General features: G+C 38.9%; 1 protein-coding gene across 1 annotated transcript in view; it reads right to left on the bottom strand.

Moving 5' to 3' along the window:
- The window catches only part of LOC149869243 (lipoxygenase homology domain-containing protein 1-like), a 270001-nt gene that overhangs the window by 27221 nt on the left and 215036 nt on the right, over positions 1 to 27744 (bottom strand). The window contains exons 44-47 of the mRNA XM_090037326.1: positions 25858 to 26110; positions 20919 to 21160; positions 17340 to 17466; positions 14450 to 14598 (exon numbers count right to left, since the gene is read on the bottom strand). Coding sequence (XP_089893452.1) covers positions 14450 to 14598; positions 17340 to 17466; positions 20919 to 21160; positions 25858 to 26110 — 771 coding nt within the window. The remainder of the gene's footprint in view (positions 1 to 14449; positions 14599 to 17339; positions 17467 to 20918; positions 21161 to 25857; positions 26111 to 27744) is intronic.

Here is a 27744-nt window from a genome sequence, read left to right as displayed (position 1 = left end):
TGAAATATTGCTAAGAGGACACAATAAATACACCAGGTTTCCATGCCAATTTAGTGCAAAAATAATAGAATTGGAGACTTCAGGACTTGGAAAAAACAATTTATTTCATGAACCAGAAGTCCCTCAAATAATTTCTTTATTCTATGGCCAAAACACATCAGCTTTCCTAAACTGATCATGTAGTTGATTGCCATCCCTAAGTGCAAATGTTTTTCTTCCTAACTCTAACTTAATGGTTTCTGAGGGTGCCATTCTGAAGATGAATGGCTGCGGGAAAAAAAACACCCCAGGATTCATATTTTAGGAGAAAAAATTGTCAGAGTAAGGGAATGGGAAGTAATTAAGGTTTTGAATGGGGTATGGCTATCCTCTGTCCAATACATGCGGGGCACAGCGGTTCAGACGTGAACTGAACATGGGAAAATGTTAATTGTTTATTTCTGAGTGGGATTCTAATAAATATTCTTATTAAAAAATCAGTTTGTGTTTTTAGGTCAAAAGGCATCTGAACAAATGATTAATGAAATTAGCTCCCCCAATTCATTGTCAGTAAGAAGTCCAAAATACTTGAAGAAATGCTAAAAACAGTGAAGGAACAGTCATGAATAAGATCCATGAATGGAGAAATGTATTGGTTATGTCATCAGTTATTTTTATGATGTGTGATTTTTGCTGATTATGGGTCTTACATCCATTATCTCAGTGTGAAGTTGAGATCACCTATCTTAGCAAAGGTACCTAATGCATCCTTTTTTATTTCTGGATGATCGTCTGACTTCACTCTGATCTATCCAACTTGGCAAAAAACATGCCATGAATCAATTTCTACCATGAACTGAGGCCTAAAGATTTCTCACTCTGAAAGCACTGGATAATAATAATCAGCTAGAACATGTGGTACATTTAACTGGTTCTGAAGACGTGAAGGAAGGGTAGAAAAACTAGGAAACTATTCCCACAAAAGCAAAGCAGAGGAAAAGTAGCCCTCTTTTTCTCTTGTGCCATTACCAGCATCTGAAGCTACATGAAAGATGTGACTCATTAGCAAGCCCATGAACAATTTGAAACTCAACAAGAGACCTCATGTGTGTTACAACCTCTGGCCAAACTTCTGCCACCTGGCTCCAGATAACAAACTGCTACAAAAGATAGCAAGAAAAAACAAAGAAGAATTTCAAAGCCCACATTTTCAACTTCGTTTTTGACAGGATGTCTTTCATCTCTCTCTTTTTTAATGGTTCATTAGTGTGTGTATGTGCATGTGTGTCTGTGAGAGAGAGGCAAAAACGACACCTTTAATAGTCTCCTAAAAATAAACACCAACCTGTCACTGAATTAGTCAGTACATTCTTTGGATAAAAAGCAGAATAATTCAAAGGCTGGTATGGTGTGTGATTTAACCATCACCTCTACATTAAGACACTTCAGTTTCATTGTGTGAAAGGAATGAAATGAGAACAACAAGCTGATCATGTATAGTAGCAGTGAGATTAAAGAAGAAAGTGTTAAAGTAGCATTAGGATAGTTGTGTTTCCTGAAGCTCAGCCAAGACATGATTGTTGCTTCCTTGGGAAATATAACTTGTGGTGACCTAAGACCAGAATATATACTTAGATCCTTTTTCATCTAATAGACCTTTCAAACACCTGACACAAGCTTATTTAATAGTCCCATGAAAACCAATCCATGATCCCAACAATTGTGCCTCCTGCCATGCCACACATGAAACCCTGCCCCTGTGGTTTAAAGTCATGCATGGAGAGAACCCTCGTGCTTCTCTCACCAAGAGCCCAAGATCCTCCCCTCACCCCCACTTAACAGCCCTGCCATATTATACACACACACACACACACACACACACAAAATTTCCTCCCAGTCAGCCTAGGCAGCAGGGGACCTACTGTTGCCTGGCTAAGCCCCATATGGAAAGGAGTTGTGCTGGCTGCAGGGACAGCTGTCTTCCCACCGCATGGGGATTGGGACCATCCTGATCCCCACATGGCTGGGAGAGATGTACTGCTATCTGGGGCTGCTGCATCCCAACCAGAAGCATACACACTTAACTGTGAGTTTTTCCTGCCTGGTGGAGACAACCACATAGGGACTGGGCCCCTCCTAATCTCCATGTGGCTGCCAGACAGAATCCCTGCTGGGCAGGGATGCCTCTCCTGGCCCCATGTGGATTGGGTCCAATCGCCACATAGCTGAGATTCAGCAGTCGCAGCAGCTGGGATAACTTTTCCCCTCTCCCGCATGGGGATTGGGACCAGCCCTCTGCCCACTGCTAGCCCTGGGATGGCACCCCGGGGAGCCTGGAGCTCCCCCTGCATGCTGCAATGTGGCAGAGCAGGGCAGGGTGGCAGGAACATCCATGGTCTCAACTACTCCAGTTGGGAGCACAGTTTCTCTCAAGCCAGTGTACATGTAAACCCTTTCCTGGGGTTAATTTACCAAACCCTTTTTTAATGTGCAGTAATTTTACTGTGCATTAATAGCACAGGTAGACATGCCCACTGAGTACATTATTTGTCCCACAAAATCACATAAGAATTTTTTCCATGATTGGGGGTGTAATTTAAAGGAACTACTCTGACACTAACACTAATGAATCAGAGAAATATAAACTAATCACTGACTAGGGGTAAGATCACTTACTAATTAATACTAGGGATGCTCAACTTCCAGATTTGGCTTATGGAGCCATGACATCTGCCCCACAGGAATCCCCAAGGGTTGGAAGAATTGGAAGCTAGAGAGTGGAGGAAGCTTTGCATGGCTAGGTCCAGCCCAGCCCAGCCCATGCCACTAGGCTTGGTCCACCTCCACATGTTGGGATTGAGTCGGGCTGCTCCCTGATCTCCTATGTGCCCAGATAGGGGCCACTCTACCATATCCATTCCTCAGGCATCCAGATAAGGTCTGGGTTGCACTGCCCCTGCCACATGTCCAGATCAGGGCTGCTCCACCCTGCCCCCCACACCCTCCCCCCACATCTATTCCACATACAAATTGGGCAGGCCTACTTACCCTTCTCCCTCACCTGTGGATCCAAGTTAGGGTCACTCTGCTCCACCCTCTCCCCTCATGTCTGGATTGAGTCTGCTCTGCCTTACCCACCACCATGCATCCAAATGGGGACCAGGCCACTCCCATCCTCACCAGTAGATGGATCAGGGTTGGACTGGGGCCCTACCTGTTGATCCTGCATGCCAGATCAAACCCAAAAGCTGGATTCAGCCTGTGCCTGGACCTGGCACTGCCAATCTGGCCCATGTAGTGAAAAGGTTGGGCACCACTGGCTTATGCAATTTGTTTCTAAATCGACTCTCCTTTTCCCTATTTTTCCTTTTTTATGACTGAATAACCCCATCTGAAAACTCTGAAGTGAATTTTTATATTAGCTCTGATATCTCCTAATTTCTTTCTTGTAAACCTGATGTCACTATATTAATATGTACCTATATTAAAGCACACCACACCTCAGGAATTGGTTGGATCTATGGGAGATTCAGATATCTAATAAACTGTGGGCTGAGTAGCTACTTTTAGAGTTATAAGAGGCAGAGTAAGCCCTCCTCACAGACAAGACTGCATTCTTCTTTAATGTGCACTTTTAAAAGCTTAAAAGGCAAGATGAGCTTAATTATAGTCAAAAGGCAAATTAAAAGCAAGGAAAATAGGGCAGCAACTATAATTATTAAAGCTGGGTGAACAATTTACTGGAGACAGTTCATTTGGCAAATTTTATCCAATTTTTTTGTTCACAAACTATTTGCAAACAGCCTGTGATATGCATTTAATTAGAATATTAAGGAACTTAGTATCTATTCACAATTGTTCCGCAAACATTCTGTGTAGATTCATTTCAGCCTATGTATTCTTCATGAGCCGCTCATTGCAAATGTCCATTTGGCTATTATATATTTAAACAATGTGATTGGTGTCCTATTATCACATGGCATCATTTCTATTCCTGGATTTGAACAGGGAAAAGGATTGTTTAAATCACAAGAGACTTGATTATTCTGTGAGGGTACAGAATGGGAGAGGGGAAGGGGGAGAGAGAGAGAGAGTATAGAACAGGAAATAAGGAGGTCTATGGAATTTTATGAATTAAATTTTTTCCTTTCATTTTTCCCAATAAAATATTGACTGAATTTACCTATATATTTAAAACCCAAATTGGAATGGGAAAAGGTCCTGTAAGCCATAAGAAACAAGACTTGATATCTATTTTGCAAAATTTATACTCAATTTCCTTGGCACATTCACAGAACAAAACTATTTGAACACACAAATTCCTATTTAACTTTAGTTGCAAATCTGAAGGAAGCAAGCTTTTGCTAAAGAGTGAGAACTGACAGTATACACACTCTCAGACCCAGAAAAGTTCCTCCCTCTAATTAGGAAAGACTGACTGATATTCCTTTATTTTTTTCAGATTGAAAGAAAATGGATACAAACTCCTTCACAAACAAGGAGCAACCAGTCTTCCAGACCTCTTTTAATACCTGAAAACTCATGAAAAGGGCAGAAACCTTATTTTTGCCAATCCCTTTGCAGATCCCCTTTATATGCAGCTGTTTTATCCTGGGACATATGTTTAAAGATTATTCTTTACTTTATAACCCAAAATGACTCAGTCATAGTGAGCTCCTGCAGCACCCCGGACAGCGCCAACTACTGCAGAACCAGGGGAGTGGCGGTGACTGTATCACCTGCCTCAGCTCTATCCATATTCTGGTAAGAGCTGCTGCTGCAGCTGAAGAGCAAGCTCACCACACACCATCTGGAGCAGGGGGCAGCAAAATGCCCTCCACCCTCCAGAAGTCTTTGCAATGGCAGGTGCAGCCCAGCAGTAGAAGCTGGACAGCCCTGCACCCAATACAGCATAGGACGAGGGGGAGGGTAAAGCAGAATGGCACCCCTGCCCCCCTCCCATGATTTTTATCACAGGATGCTCAAGTCCTCACCCACTAGTAAATGTGGGAAAGGACGGTGGGGAGCAAAAAAGGCACTAGAGGCAGTCCCCAGGGAGCCCATAGCATGGGGTTACTGTAGTCAGTGTGCAGCATTCATCTGCAACAGGCCCACGGTTTGGACTCACTGGGGTTGCCCTGATGTCTTTTTCACTGGGTGAGGATCTGCATCTTCCACAGCTAAAATCCTGACTAAATCCAAAATCATTGGTGTCAACACTGGAAGATTTATCACTGTCTGTATCAGCATTGATAGCTGTTACAGCAGCAACCTCTTTTAAATAAAGTCTCAGGACAACGTTTACTTCTATAAAAGTCAATCATTATATATCCTCTGTCTTTCAAACTTGATGGTTGCTTAATGAAAATATTCCCACAGCAGAACTGAAAATGGCAGGTCAAGGCAGACCATATGCTTAAGTTTGAAAACCTGCATGCACAGTGATTTAAATACATTTTCAATAGAGGAGGATCTGGGGATAAGGAACCATTTTTGTAAATCCATTGATTTAAGGTCTGATTACTCAGATCTTTCTTTTAGATCTAGAGGGGATTCACTGAAGTCATCAGAATGTTATCAGTGTCAAGCAAATCAAAGTCAGGCCCTTACATTTTGAGCCAGGGGCTCAAAAGAGCAGAGGCTGGAAATACTCGTAAAAGCAGGAGACAAAAGAGAAAGATTAGTCCTCGCTAATCTTTCTCTTTTCAGATTCTCAGTCTGTACTTTGTACATTTTCCCTAAGATCTCCTTTATCAAGCAAATCCATACCAGAATTCCCACAATGTTTACATGTGCCTGTAATCTTGATCTTGTTTTGTGTTCATTTCTCATTCAAAATTGCTTTAAAATGTTTATCTTTCAATATGCAAAACATTAAAATACTTTAAGTGGCAATGAATATGCAAGTAGGGGTTTCTTTGTCCCTGTCATTATCACAGTTCATCTATCTGCAACAAAATTAGTGGGATGGAGGAATCCATAACCAGGAAAAAAAGATAGCTAGCTAGGAAACAAGCAGTGCCACCCCTGAACCTTGATATGAATTCACCGGATCCAATTTTTTCAAACAATATTTTTATGATATAATGATGTTTTTGAAGGAATTGTGCCACATTGCAGTAAGTGGCAGCAACAGCCATCCAACTAAGTTAAGCTCTGACCCGCAGTTTTCTGTAAGTAAAATGAATTTAGTAAAATAAAGAACTAAACAAAAGACTTAATTCCTAACCTTTACAATATTTTTAATGCTGTGATTGCTTCCATCATTTTCACCTTTTGTATCTACACCTATAAATACACATTACACTATAAAGAAGACATCAAAACTTAAGAGTTAAAAGGCTGATGAAGTGAGATTCAAACAAATCTGGCATCTACTGCAAAGTCTTTCAGTTTATCTCTGTGGATCCAAAATGCCCACAAGGCTCATCACAGGCCAGATCCAACCTGTGATGAGCCCCATGGACTGGACCCAGCTCATAGGGGTGACTGAGTTTGACATTTTTGCCCTTACTGGTGGGAAGACTTGTCTGACTGTATGCTAAAAGCAGCAGTTACAATTAATTAGGAAGTATTGACTTGGCAAAGGGGGAAAGAAGATGGTACTCCAGTGTTACTGGTTTCTGGAGTCACTGACAACTTGAAAGCAAATCAATGTTTATGGATCAGTCTTCTGAGAGACAAATGACAAGACTTGAGGTTCAAGTTGGAAAAAGCAGGTTAACTAGCTCCTTAGCATCTATCTATAAAGTAAGTGAAAAAGCTGAATTATCACAGGAACTTGGATATGAGTGATATGTGTTGGAGACCTCATATTGCCTCTCTAGGAATCTCTGAATAATACAGATGACAATCTCCTAAATCAAAAATGTTTCATTCAAGAGTGGGGGGGGTGGAGAAGGCATAGAATTGGGACATATAAGAATGACATATAAGAATAAGGGCATTCTATATTAGATCTCATCTTGACAGATACAAAAGAATCAACCACTGAACTAAAATTAATGGCTGTTTATGTGCATGCGATCATGACTTGAATACTTAGTTATGTAAAAACAGAACACATTCCAAGTCAGTAACTGATAAATGTGGTGCTTTAAAAGGGACAGTTTCACAAAGCTGAAATGATTATGAGCCAAATCAGCTTGGAAAAATTATTTTCAATGAAAAATGTGAATGAAAATTTAGAACTTTTCAAGCACAATCTGATCTCATATTCCTATAGGATAATGATGAAAAGTATTTTCCACTTCAACAAAAACTCAGTATGATATGCAACAGGCAGATCTAGATAACTTGCATTCATGAGTTTTAAGAGAGCTGGCTAATGAGCTCCCCTTATAGTTACCAACAACATTTTTTCCATAAATCTAGGAATGCAGGGGAAGATCCACAGGACAAGAAAAAACTAAATTTGTATCAATATTTAACAAAGGTAAAGGGGTTACATGGGTAATTATTGACTTCAGCCTGAAATCAATCCAAAGCAAAGTAATGGAAGAGTAATGACTCTTAAGGGATTTGATTAAAAAATTAAAGAAATATAATACAAATTGTGCCTGTCAATACAGTTTTGAAAACAGATCTTGTCAAACTAATTTGATGACATTGTAGGTTTGACTGATAAAAGGTGATGGCATTGATATAATATACTGTGATATCAGTAAGGTGTTTGACTTGGCATGACATCACATTTTGTTTAGGATACTAATATAAAATCAATATGGTTGGATAAATAAGTAAAACGATGGCTAAGGGGTGTATTTCAAAATGCAACTGTAAAGGGAGGATCTTCTCTAACAGGTGTATTTGTAGTAGGTTCCCACAGGGAGCAATTCCTATTTAACATTGCCATTAGTTACCTGGAAGAAAACAGACATACAGATGACACAAAAAGAAGGGAGGGGTAAACAAAGACAGGACAGAGTGATCCGAGTCTCTTCGAATACTGAGAGAAAATAAATATATCCTTATGTAAGGTCATACATTTAGAAACAAAGGATGCATGTAACACTTAGGATGGAAGACTCTATCCTGGAAAACACCAGTTTAAAAAAAAACATTTGGCAATCATGACACAATACACTAATTGTGAGCTCCCACTACAATGCTGTGGACAAAAATGCTAACACAATCCTTGGATGTGTTAAGCAGGAGAATAGTGCATAGGAACAGAGCGGTTATGCCATGTTAAGTTTGTTGCTGGTAATATTGCTATAGGAATACTATGTCTGGTTTTGCTGTCAATACTTCAAGATGACACGAAGATGTGGGGGGACATGGGTACATTGGAAGGATGCAACAGGCTACAATCAGACCTAGACAGGTTACAAGGGTGGGCGGACGAGAATAGGCTGGGTTTCAACACAGACAAGTGCAAGGTGATGCACTTCGGGAGGAACAACTGGCACCATACCTACAGGTTGGGGAACTCCCCTCTTATCAGCATGGAGGCGGAAAGGGATCTGGGGGTCATCATTGACTCCAAGATGAACATGGGCCGGCAGTGTGGAGAGGCAGTAAGGAAGGCCAACCGCACCTTGGCATGCATCCACAGATGCATCTCGAGCAGGTCCAAGGAGGTGATCCTCCCCCTCTATGCGGCACTGGTCAGGCCACAGCTGGAGTACTGTGTCCAGTTCTGGGTGCCAGACTTCAAGAGGGATGTGGACAGCATGGAGAGGGTCCAGAGGAGGGCCACTCGTATGATCAGGGGACAACAGGGCAGGCCCTATGAGGACAGGCTGTGGGACCTGAACCTGTTCAGCCTCCACAAGAGAAGGCTGAGGGGGGATCTAGTGGCCTGTTATAAACTAGTCAAGGGGGACCAGCAGGCATTGGGGAAGTCACTGTTTCCCCGAGCACCACCAGGAGTGACCAGGAATAACGGTCACAAGCTGGCAGAGGGTAGGTTTAGGTTAGATATCAGGAGGCGCTACTTCACAGTCAGGGTCTGGAACCAGCTTCCAAGAGAAGTGGTGCAGGCTCCTACCCTGGGGGTGTTTAAGAGGAGGTTAGATGAACATCTTGCTGGCGTCATTTGACCCCAGTATTCTTTCCTGCCATGGCAGGGGGTCGGACTAGGTGATCTGCTCAGGTCCCTTCCGACCCTAGAAACTATGAAACTATGAAACTATGAAGGATGTTGATAAATTGGACAGGATTCACAGAGAATTCTGACAATGAATAAAAGATCAAAAAACTTTACTTTGAGTAACTTGAAGAACTGAATCTACTTCACTTTTCAAAGGTCTAAAAGTAATTTGATCCAAAAGTGCTGTCCAAGGGAACAGATTTTGATAACTGCTATTCAATCTAGCAATCAAATGTATATCAAGATCCACAGACTTGACACTGAAGTCAGGCACATTCAGACTAGAAATAAGGTAAAAATCTGAAGTTAAAAGCACTGCAGTCAATTAACCATTAGAACAGTTTATATGGTTACAACGGTTATCCATTACTATGCAGCCTTAAATCCAAAGTAGGTGCATTTCTACATATTTTTATCCTTGAGATCAACCAAAGTTATTAGACTTAAAGTAGGAATTAAATTTGCACATATGTAGCTGGGTGAACTTTTTTATCAAACATTTTATCTGTTAAATAATTACATTCAGTTTGACTGAAACTATTTTCAAATTCACACTGAATTTATAGAACTTTTTCAGATGAATAAAAGGATTGAAATCAAACTTTTATTTCAATGTTTGTTTTAGAAAAACACATTGAGACTATATTTTCTTAACTTCAATTTTAAAATATTGTTACAAGTAAAACAAAGAAACAAAAAAACCCTTTTCATCTGAGGTTGAATGAAGTGTTTCATTTGAACCAAAATGTTTCGTTGCTGTTGTTTTTTATTTTGAGAGGAAAACCAAAGACTTTTCAGTTGATTGACTCAAAACATTTTTTTTTCAACTCTTCAGTTTTGCCAGCCATAAAATAAATTATGTTCAAAAGTCTAGTGCTGTGTCCTGTATTATGCAGGTGGATACTCACAACAATATCTTACAAGCTTTATTGACATAACACAATCCCATGATCACTGACTGTGGAGCCCAACATGTTTCAGAAATGTGTTTCTCTCTCTTGTAAAAGAAGCACCATACAGACTTCCTCACAGAAACTGTACAGGAGTAATGGGAATTGGTGAGGTCATCATCACTGGCTGATGGCTTCCTGACTAACACTTATCTAAGAATTTTTGGAAGTCTGCTTTACTCAATTTGAGAGATCCATAGAAGTAAAAATAAGTAGAGAGATGTGAAGCAGACCTTGCCACCCTCTATAACCATTATTTACCTAAGAAATGAAAAAGCATAGGCAAGAGGCTGATATACTTTCAAATTTTTGCCTGGAAGAGTGGCCCAAATAGGGTCAGGGTAAATGATACAGTTTTCTTTTGCTACTCGGGCTCTGCATACATAGTGCTGGACTGATGATTTCAGACTGACAGAAAAGAAGGACCACTTTGCATGCTTTACAATGTATATAGGATTGTACAAACTCCTAATAAGGCTATCAGTATCCTGGATGAATGGGAAACTTCTCTAGGGAACAGAATAGGGTTCCGAACTGGCCATCTGCGCATAATGGTGAAGCCTGGCTTTGGCCTTACATTTTCCATAGCCTTTTATTAGTACAGATGAGATTCGTGTTTTCTGTAGTTAAGGTCTCTCTTCCTTTCACAAGTTTTTTTACAGCCACAATCTTCTGACTCCTACCCTCTACTTCAGGGATGGCCAACCTGCAGCTCCAGAGTTGCATGCAGCTCTTTAGAAGTTAACATGCATCTCCTTGAATCTTTGCACAAGCACACACTGACCAGCTTCCATAACCATTACATCACATCGTGTGCTTGTGCAAAGATTCAAGGAGACACATATTAACTTCTGAAGAGCCCCATCTGGCTCTGGAGCTGCAGGTTGACCGCCTCTGCTCTACTTTATCTGTTTTCCTATCCTTTAGGAAACGCTTTTGCTGCCTGGCCTAGCAATGCTAGCCACTGCTGTTGTTGACCATTGTGGGCACTATTCTATCTTGGGCCATGTGTATCAATGCAATTATTACATTTGCGTCAATAGCACTTTGCAATTATATAATCATTACACAGGGAAAAATTCCTATTAAAAAGCAGCTTTACTAACAGTTACTAAACAGTGGCATCTGAGATGTTTCATTGTACAATAATTGCAGACAAATTATAACTTTTTCATAGTGACCACCATGTATTTGGTTTCCCATGATCTGTCCATGTTTAGTATACTTCTGTACTATGTGCTTTGGTCTAAAGTAACACTAAAAATTGCCAATGCTTAATCCATTAACAAATAATGAAACTGAACACCAACAATCACCTCTTGTTAATTTTTATACATGCTGCAGTTACCATGGTACCAACCTGAATGGTTAGTGTCTAAATATAGGGCAGGATAAAGGATATCTCTTTCCAACAACTAATAAAACACTGAGTTAAAAATGTTCGTGGAGATTTCATTCCCACAAAAATTTAGAGCAGTTGATTTCTATGTTCCCTGCACATATGTTGAAAGTGGCTGAAACTTCAAGCATGCGTGTTAGTCTAAATACACTGCAAGTAGTATTTTAGTATTTTTCAATAGGATTGGTATGAACAAAAAATCATACATTGAGAGAGAACAAAATGGATAACCTATATTTATGAGATTGAATATATATTCAATCTGCAGAATAATCTATAGATGACAAACAAAGGAGCACCATTGCTTGTCAAACACTGCATTATAAAAGGGATATCCGAGGAGTCACAGGTCAACATAAAAATTATTTGACAAACCTGGACACAGAAGTTTGCATGTCTGCACAACTTGTATCTGGCTAAAGTCAGTGCTAACTGGTTGTAATGCTTCTTCATAATACATTTACAAAATATTAGTAAATACTATTAGGGACTCACACCAACTAAACTGTATAAAGATATGCAAAAATCAGCAAAAATAATCATGCTTACCTGCCCATTTTGCTACTTTTGGGAAGGACAGGAGAAAAGACAAAATGAATTTGAGGAAGCTCAACCCCATACAGAATGAGAGACTTGTTAAGCTGAAATGACATATGGGCAACTAAATAATGAGAAAAAGTGGATCCTTAGATATGTGGATCAACAATAAAGAAATACCTAGAAGTGAGGATTTCATTTAAATAAATTTAGCCTGTTCTCTTTTTAACTCAAAAAGGTCAAAACTTAGCACCTTGAAAGGCAGTTTTTGAAATTTAAAAAAGTTAATCCAGCTTTCAATGATCACACATGGCATCCAGTTCATGCAAAGATCTATTGAATGAGCTGCTGCACTGCAAAGCTATTTGAATACTTCTCACTTTCTATTAATACTGCATTGCTAAGCCATTGTTTATAACAAATCTGGCAATGTTCAAGACCAGCGCCATATTTTGACATGAATGCTAACAGAAGTGCTGTTTCAGTTCACTAGCAGTTACTGTATAGCAAGGGATGAAATTATTGGAAGGAAAAGCACTTTTTAAAATGTTAAAACAAGTGTTATGGTTCAGAATGCAAATTCCATGTCTGTTACATTCCAGAATCCCCCAAACCAGTCCAGATTTTCTAACTGCAGGGGTGCTCATCACAATATGTGAGTGTACTAGCCAAGAATGAGGCGCTCCTCATTTGAGAGCCTTTTTGGAGGTTATTTATAAAGGAAGAAAATATTGGGAGATTTCCAAGAGAAGCATTGAACAAAATGTTGCGACTAAGATATTAGGCTTGCTTACAATATCCATTTACCCCTTATCACTTACAGGCTTCATCTAACACCTTTATTATTACAATTTCATTTTTATTAGACAGGAAACAAATCAAGAAATTTAAAACAATAGCTATTTATCACTTTTAAAACTGACATCACAACTTCACTTTAGGTCCTAAATAAACACATGCTAGTATTTACCAAGATTCATTAAAAATTCATGAGCACTGTGTTGCTTTGACACATTAGCCCTATGATGTGCCAAAGCAAATACTGAAGCAAAAAGTACACGCATACTTTGTTTCCTGTGCTAGGAAATTATGTATTATCTTCTACCACCTGACAAGTATAGGCAATGGCCAGAAAAACTTCTTTCATGTAGTGAAGTTCACCTCAGTTCTACTGTATATTTCTGTTCTTCCAGCTGTCTCGTCTCTTCACTAGAGACTATCAAACATATCACCCCAAGTCACTACTAAACCATTCCAATAGCCTTGTTATTTAGATACAGGTGTGACTGGTGCCTCCTGAGTTTTGAGAATTGAGGGGCACAATTTGTGGGTGGGCCCAGGGGTGGGCCAAAAGCCCCATATCCACTCCCATACTTCTGCACTGTGGCTTAGTACCCACCCCACTCCTCCCAAACACATCGCTGGCCTGCACAGCAAAAAAACTGCACCATCCTGAGCAGTGCCGAGTCAGGAGCCAATCTCAGCTCCCCCTGTACTCCACCTACCAGTTGTCTGTGTCTAGATATGTGGTTCTCAAGTTGCACTCTTTCAGAGAAGCTCTGATCTGAAAAACCTCGAACCAGACATGCAAGAAGACTAGGTCAAGAAGCCAGGAGAGGGAAAAGCCAAGCCTCAAACTAAGCCTGTCCTCACCAGTAAGGATAGGAAAGGTGATTGGAAGGTGGGAGTCCAGGTATGGGAGAAATAAAAGGAGCTGCAAGGGAGGAACTTGAACTAATTGGACGAGATCAATGGGGATAAGCAGCTGTGGAAGCTGGAGGAGCTGAGGTATGAGAAACTGGAAATAGTTGGACAAGGACACTAAAAGTATGAGTGATGAGAGAAAGAGAATGAAACAAGGACAAGCTGGATGAGAAATCTGGAATTGGGATAAAAGCCTTAAGCATGAATACCTCATTTATGAGACTGGAAATGGCACTTGAATGAGGAGGCAGGGTAGAAGTTTTGCAGGACAAAGGCAAAGCCAAATAAATATGGAGCTGTGTTTGGATGGGAATGAACAGAAGAGTACATGATTTAATGAATGAATGATGAGCAGAAGAGCCACCACTTGAGGTTCAGACTAATAGGGGAAGCAAGATCTTGAAGGAAGGAAACAGCACCCTTCCATCCAAAACCTGGAATGAAATCCATGAGTCATCAATCTCGCAATCCTTCTTCTGGCAGCAAATATCTGTGAGGCCCAAATGGTACATAATACAATATTATGTCATACTGCACATACATAATGAGACACATTACCTCAATTGTGTTATTTCCTAACTAGTGCCTAGAGTACACTTTTAATTTGGGTTTGTTTGAAGGGAAGGAGGGGGGTGTAATAGATGCACATACACACATACTTGCAAACCCACATCACTAGGCACTTCAGGCTAGAAATGAAAGACCCATTTCAACTCTCACCTCATATCAGTCAGAACTGGATTGGGCTTCGATTTTAACCAAAAGCCTCTAGATATGATAACCTACCTTTCCTTTGGTGAAAAGTTTCTCTCCTTTCTGCACTAATTTTCTTCGACCTGTGTCTCCCAGGAAACCTCGCAGTACGACATACACATCAGCATCTGTTCCAGACTGTGGAGATGCACCCGTGGTAATATATAGATTATATTTTTTTACTGTTGGAAGGGGAAAAAGAATTAGGCATTGAACCACAGGCAGTTAAGGCATATTCTTTAATAAATTACAATTTCTAAAATCTTCCTGCCTGAAATAATCAGTGCCAGACAAAAAATTGTTTTATTTGTAAAAGTACACTGAAGCACTGCAATTAAAATGAAAACCCATTGTGATTGAAAACAAAAACTGAAATACTGAAACAATTTTCAAGTGGGTCTGATACAAAGAAAAAGAGAATGTGAGAAAAGGGTAATCCATCAGCAAAGATCATTCTAAGAAAAACATATATTAATATATATGTGTGTATGTGTAGGTAAACACACACACACATTACCACATTTTTAAAATTTATTTAAATTAATAACACCCATACAACAACATCCATCCTAGCTTCTAGAAGCTCTGATTATTCAGAACCACAGGCAATATTCTATCCTGAGCTTAACTGAAGACAGACCAAGCCCAGTTTTAAAGACTGGAAGCAAAGAAACCTTTCTATTTTCTCTGAACATTTGTCCAAATAGTGACTGAGATTTTTCAATTTTCACTAACTGTGACAGTTCCTGGGGGAATATGCTACTAGCAATGGAGCAAAAGGAGCACTCTGGGCTCTTCCCCTACCCTCTCGGGAAAATCCTTCCTTGATGCTTTGGCTGAAGAATTCTTGTCTGTCTACCTAAGGAAGCTGTACATATCCTTTTGAACTATTAGAATAATCAAAAACAACACCCTTGTAGACAGCAACAGCCAATGAGACTCCTTTAATAAAGGGACCAAAAAAATCACATCCTTCCTATCATTGCCCCTCAGACAAATCCATCTCAAAATGTTCTTTAAAAATATGAGCATCACAGAATCCCAATACAGATTACTACTTTTTTTTCTGTTTTGTAAAAAGGGGGGTGGGGGGGGGGATGGAAGAGGGAAAGGGCAAGACTTTCAAAGTCAAGAAGACTTCATAAAAAAATGTCCTGCCATTATCTGCTTCAAGTTTATATCTAGAGAGCTCCAGCTTGAGTCTTTTCACTTGTCATTATGTTGAGGGAGAAGAACAGGCAGGATAGGCCCTTTAGGATTTATAGCATATAATTAAGAACCTAAATTCTATCAGAAATCCCAGGGAGCCAGTAGAGCTAAAGGAGTGCTAAAGGTAATTCCTTCATGACCAGATACCTATTTAAGGCTACTGAATTCTGCATGAGTTTCTGTTGTGAACAGATTTAAGTTGTACCTCCAAGTAAAACACAAAGCAGCAATCTAGGGTGACAAAGGTATAATTCATAGAAGGATATCTATGGGAAAACATGATAACTGTGTCAAAAGAAATAAATGCTTTAACACTCCTAGGAGCAAAAACAGGACACATCGACATGAGAAGCTTAATGCCCATTGGACTAATTCTATTACACATTAATGTGGCCGGCAAAAACCATACTACTGTACAGTAGATTTGTTTGATGAGACTAAAGTGACACAAAAAAAGCATCTGTTTGTGCTAATGTGCAGCAGACTTAGTCCAATGAGCATTAAGTGTCACAAAAAAAGTGTTCATTTGTGCAGTATGCCGATTATGGCATATTATGTTAGAACCTGTAATACCTGTAATTATGGTGTATTAAGTTATAGGCCTGTGAGAAGTGGCTAGTATTTGCTTCAGAATTGGATTTGGCCGATTCAGGGGACAGTGATATTTGGTGATTCAAATCACTGTTATGAATTGATTCGGCCAAATCTGATCGGCCCCACCCGCTTTCAGTGGCTGACTCACCTGTTCTTTAGAAAAAAGCCCCCACTCACCAGCTGCTGCCAGATGGGGGGTGATCCCTGCTGGCCCCCACTGCCCCACACTATGGGGGGCTCTGCCACCAGCACCCAGAAGTCCTGAGGCTGCTGGAGCAGCTGGTGAGTTGGGTTTGTTTGTTTTCTTAAAGTGCCAGGGGCTAGACGGGGCAGCCATGCGGGGTGGGGCTGGGAGAGTGAGCAGGAGTCAGGGGGTACTCAGGGGAGCTGGGGGAGCAGGCAGGGGCTGGGGCCTGGCAGGGGTCCCCCCATGGTCCCCTCCCCCCATCTTCAGCTCCCCTTCCCCTGCCCCCTACTTACCAACATGGAGTCTGGGTTCAGCTCCCTGCAGCAGTGAGCGGGAACTGCCCAAATCGCTGAAGCTCTCCAAATCTTTCTGGAGAGCTTCCAATTGATTCAGACCTTTTAACTGGTCTCCTGATTCGATCGATTTGGATTCAGGGATTCGGCCACCAAATCAGGCCGAATCTCCTCCAAATCGAATCAGCACCCAAACCTTTGCACAGTCCTATTAAGCTAGTACCTGATACTAAATGTGCCGTAATTATGGCACATTAATGAATATGTTGACACGCCCACAGGTATGCATTTTTTAGGAGGAACCATGTGTCTCCTTCTTACCTGAAACTGTCATTTCCTTTGGATCTTCTTCATTTGTTTGGGGAGAAACAGAGTAAGATTATCTAGATAAAATGAATGGGAGCCACACACAATATTTGTAATCTTTTCAGAGATAAGTACTATACTACCAAGTGCCACAAATCGGTATTAATCATGCTTGGAGAAAAATGCAATGCTAAATATATGGGATGAGATTTTCAAAGCAATGCAAGAGATCTAGTTATGTGCCTCCTCTTAAAATGAAGACTCATGGTTAAAATCCCATTCAGCGCTTTGAAAAACCTCAACTAAGATTCTCAGCTTTTGACACATGACAAACCTGTTGGAAAATTAAAGCCAGCTGTGAGAACTGGAAGTTCAGCCACTGAAGTGCCTTCCTCTTCAGTAAAGCTTCGAAGAAATGGGAATTCTAGAGCTTCTTTACTTTTTCTGTGTTGAAGCTTTACCTACATATACAAAAGGAATAAAAGCCACATTCAATAATTCCATTTCTGGCTCTTGTATAAACTACGGTAAGGTAAAGAGGGGATCAGAGATGAGAGTATACAGATCTTTAATAAAAGAAAGATAAAAATTAATATTCTAAAATACCTTTTGAAACCACACTTTACAAGAAGTAGAAATCCAGACAATTAGAAACTTATTAAGATCCTATTAACACTGTTGTTGCACCCCCCCACACACACTCCTCCCCCAAAAATTAACCCAATTTAAGGAAGTTCTGAGGGAAAAAAAAGAAAAAATGTAATCAAGCATATTTCTACTGTATGCATTACACGATCCCGAGTAGTGTTAATGAATTTAGTACATCTCCTGGAGATACTGTTTGAAAGCAAAAGGGATGGCAATGAGCAAAGAAAATGCTAGTCTGAATTTTAGAAAAAAATAAATGTGGACATGATGAGATCGTATTTTCAGCAAAAAAAGTCTCATTACCTCCATTATTTAAAGTTAAACTGGACAAAGCACTTGAAAATATACTGTAGAAAGTAATCCCACGTTGACTGAGAGATGAAAAGGGTCTATCTAATCTTTCATTTCTATATGACATAACTCACTACCTTTGAAAAAAAAATGTCCAAATTCTTTACCCACTAAGCTCAGCTGTCTTTAGTTAGCAATGTTCACGGGTATGTGGTAGCATTATTTCAGCCTTCAAAGTGCTCTTATATTTTTCATGATATGACAGAAACATTTACAAGATTTAAAAAATGAAATGTAGACTAAGATATAAAGTTAAAATACTTTTTCTTTCATAGTGATATCTATGTGTCTGCAGAGATTGTTGAAAGTCAGACCTCATTTACTGTGCTTTGTATCTTCAAGAAGTAAAAGTGGGAAGAATAAAAATGGTGCTGTCTTTTGGCTATTACACTCTCTATAAATAAGACATGTACTACAATTTATTTTTTATACGATATGTTATATTAATGGGATTTCAGGCAGTTTATTCCAAAACATAAATGGAATTATTTTTCAGTGCTCCTGATTATAAAAATGAGGGAGATCCCAGTTTTGAATCCTATTATGTGATGTAAAACAGTGGAATGACTAAGCTCCAGACATCTATCTATGTTGTAATAGAAATGCTGAGACCTCTGGGAAGTCCTGTCTTGTATAGTTTAAATAAAAAAACATTAGAAACATAGAAATTACCATACTGGTTCAACTGGTGGTCTAATTAAACTAGTATTTTCTGTTTCTGTTATTACCCTATCCTAGATGTATATATTCTGAAATAAGTATTCCTGTTGCAGAATAGCCCATGGCATGTCTACAAATGTGCTTTAGTGTACATTAGCCTTTTTTAATGCACATTGAACCATCACTTTACAAGCATGCTCTTTAGTTAATGCACATTAAGACAGGCTAATATATATTTTCCTAGTACCTGACAATGAAAGGCATCTACACATGTGCTCCAGGGGGTGAGGGTCTGGGGGCACTTTACTTAGAGTGGCTCTGAGAGCTGCTCTAATTAAAGCACCCAGAGCATCTCATGTATTAGTATCCCCACACTTCAAATTGGTGGCAGGAATGCTTTATCTAAAGCTCACTGATTGAGTCTGCAAAGTGCAGTAATTACTGTGCTCCAGCCAACTTCTGCATCTCATGTATCAGTGTCCCTGTGCTTCAAAATGGCAGTGGGGACGCTTTATCTAAAGTGTGTTGGACAAATTTTAGATAAAGTGTCCCCTGTTGCCATTTTGAAGTGTGGGAACACTGATACACGAGGCACAGAGGCTGGCTGGAGCGTGGTAATTACCGTGCTTCAGAAGACTCGACTCTTTGAGTCTGCTCCAACATGCTGTAATTACAGTGCATTGGAGCAGCCTGTGCACTTGTGTATAGGTACCCAATGGTACTAGATTTAATATGCATTAACTAAAGTGTGTTAACACATGTGTAGATGTGCCCAGGTAAATGTCTTTTTAAGTCCAGGAAGCCAGTGCTTCACTTATTCTCTGAAGTAGGAAAGTTTACATCCTTTTTATAGCTAATTCTCCCTAATGTAAGTGTGAATATTTTCATTATCCATAGCGATCTTTTTCTAACTAATCTTTGAACCACTACTGTGAGTTAATGAAATAAAGAAGGCTAATGGCTATCATTGTTGTAATTATCAAGTTTCTGTTCTCAGGATACAAATTTCTATTGTGATCAACTGTCTTCTATAATCTTGTGGAAGCAGTTGTTATATTTAATGTGTAAAGGAAGATGAAATTAACAACTTGCCTAGAAGATAAATGTCAGGTGTTCACCCTGAAGATTAATATCTTGTATTAGGAGTGAAAATTAACATCTTTGTCACTGAAATATTATAAATAGTCAGAGACAAAGATATAACTAACATTTGAACTGGATCATTCTTTCCCTTAGGTTTCCTTTGTTTTACCAGCAAAGTAGATACAGATCTTTTAGTGTAGTACCATACCATTTTGATGTGATGTAAGATGTTAACTTCACCTTCTTAGACATCAGAAGAAAGACTGTCTCTTTTGCTATTCATTTCTTTTTCTAAGATGCCAAGTTAAGTGACAGATATTTTTGTTAAAAAGGATTTCCAATGTCTCACTTCATTAACTGTCTTGGATCCTGGGTCCATAACATATAATAACCAGTTTAGAATTATGTAAATACTGCCAGGCATGCCAGCAGCAATAGCTTTGAAAAGATAACACTGGAAAAGCTACAGACAATGGCTCCTATGTGCAGCTGCCCTAAAGAAATCCAGCTTTAAATTTACAAGATTTTTGCTATTCAAACCTAGTCTCCTTGCTTGGAGCATGGTGGAAGCATCCACACATGCAATTAATGTGACTGAATAAACTCCAGTGCAGTTGCTTCCAGACACTGTATTTGCATGTGTGCCTGAGATTGCAGCACACTGAGGAGCAGAAGGCCCCAGGGGTCAGCTGCTCTGACCCAGCTCAGTATGTTGTGGAAGGAACAGCTGGGCCACAAGGGTGCTTTAGTGTGGGGCTAGCTGGCAGGGAATCCTCGCACAGAAACACCCTCATGACCCAGCCAGCCCTGTCAGCATCTACATGTGCATTGTGGCAGAGTGAATAACTCCTCCACAGGATAGTACTTGTGTCTGGCAGTATTAGCCTACAGCCAAGTTAATTAATTTATTCCATCCTAATAGCAGTACATATGTAGACAGTGGTGTTTTAATACGGAGCTAATGAGTCAGCTCTGCAGTAAATGCCTTATGTAAACGTGCCCACTGACAAGCATTATATCACAAGGTTAACCACAACAGTTAGCAGTTCCACTTACTTCATAAATAAGGAGCTATGAAATGTTGACCATAACTGGAAACTGCAACTGGAAAAAAAGCTGTAAGATTATGAAAAGAAGAGATATTAAAACTAAACTGAACTAAGTTCTTTACCGCTTGGCAATACCAAGTCTCTCCATTTCTGGCTTCTTCAATTTCCAGGCGAACTTTGCATATAGCGTTGAATTTCTTATCTAATTCCAGTGATGTATGATAATTCTGGCCCTTTTTAGGAGATCCTTTGGGGAATACGACTGAAGCATGCACCCCTTTTTCACCACAAACATACAAAGTCATTTTGGGGGTTGTGAAACTAGTAGAAATATCATCAGTCACAACAATTACATCCCAAGTCCCTAGAAGAAAAAAAAAGCAGATAATTAATTAATAATCTATACCTAAATTCCAGAATAGAACAGATGCTTTTACTAAGGAGTGAGTGAGTGAACTAGCATTCATTCCCATTATCCCATTGATCTAGACTCTTGGGATTTGTCACACTCATTCATTACCATGCACTCAGTACACAGAAAAAAATACCTTGAACTTTGATTTTTCAACAAGATGTTGCAAGTTGTCAGTCATTTTACTGGATTTCAACAGTTCAGTTATGCACCTAAACTATCCTCTTGAAATTTGCAATGTTCACAGCCAGGTGGTAGTAAGAAAATTCTTTAAGTTTCAAATTAGTCCATCAGGTACAAAACCATGTCAATATCCTCTGCTTAAGGTGGTTCCTCAAATTTACTGAAATCCATGTCATTTATTGGATTTTAATAGATACATTTTGTTCTTATGAAGACTTCCAGTTATGGCCCCAGTTCAGGAAAATGTATTTTGAGGACAGCGCATAAGAATGCCCTTAACTTTATTAAATGCTTAAAAATTGTCCTAAATAGTGATACATATATTTAACTGATTCAAAATCTAAGAAAGCATTAAAACCATCACAGACATAGGTTTCTAAGAGTTTTATGATTATAGTAGAGAAAGAAAAGGAACAATAGTCACTTTTTAAAGCAAATGCCTGGATACTTGGAAAACACCAGGGTCCAACAGAAACCAGAAAGCATTTTGGTTGCACATGAAATACAGGATCAGACCCCATTTGTTTAATGATGAGATTTGACCCTACGATGGAATGCCAAAATTTGTTTGAATTTAATGCAAATTCATGTAAATAATATGACCAATGATTTTCCATTTATTCTCATAATTTCCTTGTAAAGTCATACTGGCTGACTGTGACAACTGGTAATATCCCCAGTTATAATTTAACTATCCCTGTATAGTCAATGCTACAGGCCTCAGTTATTTTGGAAGACAATATTCTTAATATGATCTATGAGAGCTTTTTTAGCAATTGAGATGCTGCAGATTTAAGGCTAATATTTCAAAATCAACTGAAGTTAGAAATAAACAAAAACAATTATACCAGTGAAAGCAAATGAAAGTGAAACAATGATATGCCATCTCCCCCATTGTCACATGGCATGAATTTTTAGCTTTTCTGGAACTGAAAGATGGAAAATTTAAAATGTCAGTGAATGTCTACCTAGGAACAAAGTGCATTTAAAGACATGCTCTGGAAGGCACTTTAATTAACAAGTCATGCTAATTAAATGCAGCCAAGCGTCATGTATCAGCATTTCCATACTGAAAAATGGTGATGGGGCATTTTGAAATAAAGTTCATCGAACCAGTTTAGTTCAAAGCATCATTTTCAGCACGAGGATGCTGCTACACATGACACTGGGGGCTGCTGGAGTGCATTAATTTCCACACTCCAGCAGACTTGATTAATCAAGTCTTCTCCAATGTGCGTTGGAACAGCCTTGCTGCATGTCTATAGGGGCCCAAAGGTCTGGAAGTGAATTCACGGGTCACTGAGTCCAGTTCGTCACTATTACAGACAATCGCATCATATCAACCTTTTGTAAAATCATCAAGCTTCATCTTAAAACAAACAGAAGGCATTACCTATCTCATCTTCAAGCAATTTAGCTTTTTTGCCCCTGCTATTACTTTGGGAATCTGTTTCCAAATCCCATGCTTTTGAAGATTACAAACTTTCTTCTAATTTTTAACCTAAATATAATTATTTTCAGTTTATACACATTTGATTTTGCACTAGCATTGCCCTTCAGCTTCAAATAGCTCTATTTTTTTCTCTTGTTCTTTCCCCACTGATGTCTTTGTAGATAGGAATTGTCTCTACTTTCAGACATCGTTCTATTAAGCTAAATAAACTGAATTGTTTTAGATTCTACTCCTAGTATAGTCCATGACGCCCCTTGAACCTCTTAGCCAACCTCAGTAGCCATTTACATTTAAATTAGTAGTTCTTGGAAATAGATTACTAGACCTGTACAAAGTATTCTAAATCAAGCTTTACTAGTGCCATGTGCAATAGCATTATATTTCTCTGTCTTTCCTGGAAATATCTTGACAGATGCATCCTAGGGTTATGGTTGCCATTTTCTACATCTGCATCACCTTGTTGGCTCATTATCATCCTGTGATCAACCAATATTCTCAGGTATGTCTCCTCTTCTGCCATTTCCACCTGACAAATGTCCTTCTTGTACCTTATTATCTTATTAATAGTTAGATAATAGTTGTACCTTATTATCTTAACTTAATAGTTACTAAGAGAATGAGTTTGCCCCTTGTAATATAATATTCCATTCCACTGCTATTACTCTAATGCTCCAGGTCATCTGCCATATATGATATTCTGATCTTCCTCTATATTAACAATACCTCTTAACTTTGTATCGTCAGGAAATTCACCCAGTGAATTCCTCCTACTCTTTGTGCCAAAATCACTAAGGAAAATATTAAATAAAAGCAGGTTAATTCTTGAGGAACTGTACTAGTTATGTCCCCCTAACCCAATCGTTCCCTTTTTACCACAATTCATTGTCAACAGTCTTTCAGCAGGTTCTTTATGAACCTTACAGTTTGTCATATAATTATTATCTTCTCCAGCTTAATTAATAATTTTCTACATGGCATCGTACCAAATGCTTCACTGAAATGCAGCTACATGAGATATACATCATTTCCCTTTCCTAACACATCAATTATCAAAGAGAGATACCAGCTTAGGGTGGCATGGTCTACCTTCAAATATATCTCAGTTGCATTTTATCACATTTCTATTTATTTCCATGCCTTTAATTATTCTTTCCTTCAACATTTGCTCTAAAACCTTTCTTCCTATTGAGTTGAAACAAATTGGCCTACAGTTGCGGTAATCACTTTTCCTCCGTTCTTAACTATTTTTAAGTTAAAAACACTTTTGACTTGACAGTTACTTAAAACTCTTGCCATTAGAAGTGTGATTTCATACCCTGGTTCTTTTGGAATTCTGGGGTGAAGTCAAGAATTAGCCGATCTCCCCAGTTTAGGTGCATTAAGTTGTCTGCATTTTATTTACAGCTTGGATACTGTAATGTTCATTTGCGCTTCCTCATTCTCCTTAGCCATCCTGCCATTGCCCCCACTGTCAACACTTTCACCCTATCAAAAACTGGGGCAAACTATCCAGTTTATTTTGGGGTATATGTAACAATTCATCTCAGTTCCATGTATAGTGCACAACAGCCCAACTTCTACTTTCCCTTGTCTCTTTTTTATTAAATATGGCTGAGGAACCTTTTGCTATTTGTTTTAATTTTCTTTGCAAAGCCTCATTCAGCTTGACTTTTAGCAGTTCTCACTTCATCTCTACATTTCCTGACCTTTAAGACAGGCTCTCTTCTTCCAGCTAATATAATTTTGAGGTAGTTATGCATCCTGAACTGAATATCACTAGTCACGGGTGTTGAGAGAGAACCTGAATCTGGATTTGGGGGACAACACTACATTCTGGGTGCAGTAGTTCATTGTTCTTGTTTTTAAAATGGCAACTATTGTGATGGTTATTCAGAAATTTAGGAGGTTGTTGTTAACTATTGGTCTTATACACATATTTCCAAGCTGTTCTGTGTTTCTGTTGCCTCAGCAACATTGCTCCTGTAAACTGGAACAAAAGCTGCATGGCAAATATGCAGCAAATACTGGACATATGTATTACTTCCTGAGCTTTAATCAAAACTTAATTTAAAAGGGAGCATCCATAGGTAACTTTAGTCACTAAGTTATATTAAAGCACTGCTGAATTTGTTCTTATTGGTTAGGTCTTAGCCTGCAGAGTAGTCTGACATTTCTGGTTTAGGTGCCATAAACAGACCTAGAGTAATATTTTATTCCCTTTCAGAAGTATTTAAGGTATGGGGGGAAGATATGATATCCGTAGAGTCATTCACAGGTTTGAAAAGGGATTTCAAGAGTCGTCCTCAGCACAAATGCAGGATTCATTATTCTTAAATAATCCCAGAGAGAAGCCTTATTCAGCCTCTTCCTGAAAAATTTCCAGTGAAAAAGATTCCACAATTTGGTATAGTGACAAAGGATGAAATACTTAATTCTTTTCATTGTCCAAACTCATTCTGAAGTCTAGTTCTCGCATTTCATGTTTTGAACAGAATTATGGTTTCCAGTCAACCCTAACCAAAGTACTTGTGAGAACTGTCACTGCAGGTGTATCATTTAAAAGAAAACACAATGTGAATAATGGCAAAAGCCATTGACAAACATGTGAGCATATGGGAAAATCTCATTGTTCTAAAAGAGAGATTTTTGTGTCTCTTCGTGTGTTCTCATCGGTATTGCAAGAGCCTTCTGCTCCGCAGTTACTACCATATGGAACAACCTACTTTCTTTCTGCCTCATTAACAATATTTTCATACCTCATCAAAAAGCCTACTTTCTGTATTGTCTATATTTCTTTATCTCTCTTTCTGTATGATTACTGGTGTTTTTCCTCTTAACTTTATAACTGTATTTTCAGCCTTGAAAATGCTTAAGATGACACTTGTATAAGAGATGCTACACAGAACAAAGTTGTACTATTCTCCTACTGTATTTTTAGTTTCAATGGACTTGTCTTGAAAATAAACATAAAATACAATAAAAACAGACGTGTAAAAGGATTTTGGCATCTCACCCCAAATACTTCCTTTTAACTGCTCCTTCCTGACTATTCCAAGAAGTCTCAGCTCTCGCTGAATCTGTCCATCACCAACTCCGCTGTCTAACCATTCTTGGCACGAGAAGACGTACTGGATGTTGTTTTCACCTGATTCCTGGATGGTGATTCGGTCCAGATACCATCCAGCTCCATAACCCACATGACTGTGCTCAACAAGCATTTTCCTTAATATTCCAAGGTCTACTGCTTTCATGCTAAAGGTATTAATCTAAGAGGGATAAAATTTCAATGAATGACACATAACTGATGTCAATAATTACTGATTACATATACAGACAAGGATTGTTAGGCAAAATAGATTAGTTTCCTCAAAGGATGGGTCTACTGATAGACATAATAAGTGAATATCTATGTTTGGAGATCTCACTATTCAGGAAATATTTGGACACTTGAATCTGCACATTTTCTCAATTTCTAGCTAGCAAGTCTATCCTCCTACTGGTGAGGAAAAGAGAATCTGCCATTGGATCCTCTGTCTGAATTACTCCTCATTTGAATAGAGCAAAAGAATGAAGCATTAATTCACTTGTAAAGGGCCCTCACTCTTGAAAGCCCAACCCATCAACCCTTTCACCATAATCCAACTAGAACTCTATGGAGGAAGAAGGAATGGTGCAGATCAATATGAGAAAGCATCTATTAAATGGGACTTCAGATTAGATAGGGGGCTTTTATTCTTAAAATGTTTTTAAACTTTTTTAGAACTTAATTTGCCTTATTTCACAGATGGGAGAAGACGTCATATTACAAAACCACCAAATAGAAATACCAACAAACTATGCAAACAGAGGATGATACTGACAGAAGAAATTAGAATGAAGACTGTGCATGCATGCGAGTAAGAAGTGATGTGCTCTTTAAATGTACATAGACATCTGTTTAAATATTGCTACAGCGACCAGTAAACAAAAACTGAACAGCAATTGCACAAGTGCATGTTGGGATGAATAAATTACATGAGTGAGAGAATGAATGTGTTCTATGTGAGAGAAAATATGAGCAGGTGGGTGGATATATGGGCCTATGTGTGGGTGACATTAAGACGACCAGATGGATAGTAGAAACAGGCGGTGTAATTTTACTTGTTGCCAATGACTATGTCACCAGGCAGGATAAAACATGAAGACCAGAAAGCATCAGAAGTGGAGATGAATGTATTTATTAAATTATGTCATCCCTAGTCCATCCTCCTTCATACATAGGATTACTCCCTATAACTTGCTCAGAAAGAGGAAACATCAGAGTTGTTATTCCTATCACAGCTTCAGAACTTCTGACATTTTTACCTTCACTTATCCATGATCTTCCCCAAACAGTTACCATGGCAAATCACAGCCTTTAGTATAATGCATAAAAGAGGCCCAAAATAGGAGTTAGCTGAGAAGAACATGTTGTGAATAACTTTAGGAGCAGTGCCTAGCATTTTATTTGTATTCTTTGCAGTTTCAAGATGAATCTAATTTTCTTGTCAATCTATGTGACCCTTAACTTGGAGCATCTAGTCTGTACTGGTAATATTCATGTTCCTTCATTGCCACCTCTTTTCATTTGGAGACCTATCATCAGTTTCATTCTTCATGACAATAATTGATAGTCAGTAGACAACAGTGGTCACAATCACCCATTGTTATCAAAGAATTCTCATCATAATGCAATAAATTACCTACTTTCTCAGCACTAGCAAGAATGTACTTTTGTCTTATGTCATTATACTTCTTTTTTGTTATTTTAGTTTTTTTTTTGGTGTAAAGACATTCAGCTTTGCATTTATGCACTTCATTGGAAGTGTAATTGATGAAAACCAAAATGATTTTATTTAAATTGGCTTGCCTGATTTAGATC

Source organism: Crocodylus siamensis, chromosome 3 (genome assembly GCF_052110815.1).
Source record: "Crocodylus siamensis isolate JL-2025a chromosome 3, ASM5211081v1, whole genome shotgun sequence".
Lineage (NCBI taxonomy): Eukaryota > Metazoa > Chordata > Crocodylia > Crocodylidae > Crocodylus > Crocodylus siamensis.
The sequence above is the reverse complement of the archived record's forward strand: the minus strand, read 5'-3'. Positions and strand labels throughout refer to the sequence as shown.